This window comes from Phragmites australis, chromosome 3 (genome assembly GCF_958298935.1).
Source record: "Phragmites australis chromosome 3, lpPhrAust1.1, whole genome shotgun sequence".
Lineage (NCBI taxonomy): Eukaryota > Viridiplantae > Streptophyta > Magnoliopsida > Poales > Poaceae > Phragmites > Phragmites australis.
The window spans coordinates 4,670,028-4,672,654 of record NC_084923.1 but is presented as its reverse complement, the minus strand read 5'-3'; the positions used below and the strand labels follow the sequence as shown (position 1 = coordinate 4,672,654).

The 2,627-nt window shown below is 44.7% G+C and overlaps 1 protein-coding gene across 2 annotated transcripts; it reads left to right on the top strand.

Moving 5' to 3' along the window:
• Positions 1-293: 293 nt before the first annotated feature.
• On the top strand, positions 294-2,228 carry LOC133911690 (uncharacterized). Of its 2 annotated transcripts, none has more exons than XM_062354056.1 (4): positions 294-1,110; positions 1,348-1,386; positions 1,775-1,874; positions 1,985-2,228. In XM_062354056.1, the coding sequence occupies exons 1-4, from the start codon at positions 763-765 to the stop codon at positions 2,065-2,067; spliced, it is 570 nt and encodes a 189-aa protein (XP_062210040.1). In that variant the 5' UTR covers positions 294-762; the 3' UTR covers positions 2,068-2,228. The 2 variants fall into 2 exon arrangements, with proteins under 2 accessions (XP_062210040.1, XP_062210041.1); XM_062354057.1 differs by having other exon boundaries at positions 600-1,110; positions 1,790-1,874.
• Positions 2,229-2,627: the final 399 nt, after the last annotated feature.

The following is a 2,627-nucleotide window of genomic DNA, read 5'->3' as shown; positions in this document are numbered from 1 at the left end:
TCACGGACGAGGGGCTTTATCACGGCCTGCGGGTTGTCGAGGCGCGCGGTCACACACGGGCAGAGGCCGTGGGGGGCGCGGGAGGCCTAGCTTACTTTTTTTGACAAAAGTTTGTGCTAGAATTTTGTTCAAAAAAGTTTGTGCTGAAAAATTTGTCCAAAAAAAGTTTGTGCTAGAATTTTGTTCCAAACTTTTTTCGCGTAATTTGTTTTTAAAACTTTTGAGCCAAACTTTTCTTATTAACATTTCTTAAAACTGAAGATCTAAAGACGCGCACCAAATAGCCACGTCCCAAGGCGACACCTACGCTGGAGATCCATTACATGTTGAGTTGGTTATGAATAAATCCCCTCTGGTTTTCATCCGACTAACAATATTGTTACTAAGCGCAGGTCTCCGTATTGATGGAGATAATTGAAAATATGCTTCCTGCTTCCGTGATCATCCACAACAAATAAGGTGGTTGCAAAATCACAGATCTTTGACGAGGAAGATCAAGATGTTCAGCAATCAGCACGTTCATCGCGTCAAGGATTTGATGGGCACACGTTATCCGTCTACTATCCTCAGTGTAGAAGTTGTTTGGAATTTGGATTACGAGAAATTTTCTTGACCCTGATTCTCAAATCAGGATTGAATTGGTATTTTGAAATTAACGTACCACACCACTCAGACGAAAAAACCTGGATTTCTCCCATCTTATCCAGAGAGGGTCCACTTGCCAGTCTCAAAAACCCCCGAAGGCTCACCGACGAGATAGCGATGGTGGGCCGGAAGCCGATGCGCCGTCGCCGAGCCGAGCGGCATCCGCCGCCTCCGTCCCTCGGTGCCACGGCTCGGCCGACCTCCCCTCTCTCCTCCACCCCCGCTTCTGCCGCCGCTGTCGCCGCAGATCTGGACGAGCTGCTCCTCACGGCCCCGTCGGCGACGGAGCCTCGGAGCTTCCCGTACGCGGTGAAGCAGCAGTGCTGGGAGAAGGCGGAGCGGGTGCCCGGGCGCGACCCGGAGAGGTGGCGCCGCGACACGCTCGGCAACGTCGTCTTCCGCAAGCTCGTGGGGTGCCCCGGCTGCCTCTGCCACGACTACGACCACATCGTCCCCTACTCCAAGGTCCCAGTCCCCGATTACAATCCCAAACCAGTTTCTGAAGCTCTGCTTTTGCTGTTATTTTTCTACATGTTGGTACGAAAGCCTGGGAGTTCAGCGGCTCCTGGACAGCAATATAGCAACTTTGATGCTACGATACTCACTAGCGTCTAGCATTTGAATAATTTTAGTGCTTTTAGATGGTATGTGGTTTTGTGGTGATGTTGTATCAGCATATTACTTATCTTGTTAAATTGACAGGGCGGGAAGAGCACACTGGAGAATTGCCAGGTTTTGCAGGTACATGCATATCTATTCCGCTGTTCAATCACTCCTTTTGTCATTGTTTTTTTTTTTAAATTATTCGAACAGCCTTCTGTTAATCCAAAAATGTGCCAATTTACAGCAAGACAGCAAGGTAATGAGAATAAAACTTCTCATACTATGTCCACTCGTTTGCACATGATTAGGTCAACCGTGCTTCTTTATTCAGGGACGGACCAATCAAAGTAGGAGCATGCTTATGATTTGCACTTACTATTCACATAGTATATTAAATTGTGCGTGATTGAAACACTTTATTAGTGTGATATGTTGTTGGAAAAAAACAATATGATATGTAGTATGATTAGTGTGATGAACCTTTTCGTTTTTAGAAGTCACAACCTACAACTGGTGACTGATGTAGAGATTCCTGCTTCAGGCTACAGTGAATCGATCTAAAGGGAACAAGACTGAGATATCCAAATCCGAGCTCATACAGAAGAGTGCATATTGTAGGGTTTCAGGTAAGTAATATATATCTTAAATGGGCTTGATTTTAGTGAAGCAGGAAATGATCAAGTATTTAGTTACTCAGGTACCCAACTTAATAAGTAACTCGTTCTGGTATCTATAGGACGAGACATGGATCTTCTTGAACTCTCTGCCTATGGGAGTGTCCGGCAAGGGCCAGATTCAGGGGGCTGCAAAATCCAATGAAGAAGAAATATCTAAAGAGTGATGTTAATCAGTTTCAAGTGGTTGCCTGAAATCTGAAGGGTCTTAATGGTTGTGTCAAATGTGCCCTATTCTGTCTATACTGTGTAGCTTGATACTTCAAGTGATTTATCCAAGAATAGAATTCTGCTATTTGGAATCAATGATCATTTGCATTCAGTCCCTTTTCTCTCCCCCTGCCCCCCTTTCAAAAAGAAAAAGAAAAGACTACTAATATTTCACAGCCCAGCAGTGTGGCACGTTGGCTCTCTGGCTGAAGACCAGAGTTGGATTCCCATCCCACGAATCACAGGTTGACTGAGTTCTTTGTCTGGATTTTCTGAGATTTGAACACAGGTGGGTTGTGAGACTTAAGATAATTACACCGGTCAATTGTCACTGACCTCCCATGGAAAGTACCTTTTCCTTTTACTCCAGATCTGTAACATGAAAAGTACCATAATATGATTTATCTGGAAACACTAATGACAGTACAAACTGTACCTAGGGTGAAGGTTCAATTCGACTTAATGTCAGGATCCTGGCAAATAAAAACTGAATAA

What these genes read in the sequence shown, in the direction of transcription:
- LOC133911690 (XM_062354056.1), top strand. Translation starts at nt 763, where the DNA reads ATGGTGGGCCGGAAGCCGATGCGCCGTCGCCGAGCCGAGCGGCATCCG. An exon ending in ACATCGTCCCCTACTCCAAG is followed by an intron (nt 1,111 to 1,347) that starts GTCCCAGTCCCC and finishes TTAAATTGACAG; the next exon opens with GGCGGGAAGAGCACACTGGA. An exon ending in TGCATATTGTAGGGTTTCAG is followed by an intron (nt 1,875 to 1,984) that starts GTAAGTAATATA and finishes TGGTATCTATAG; the next exon opens with GACGAGACATGGATCTTCTT.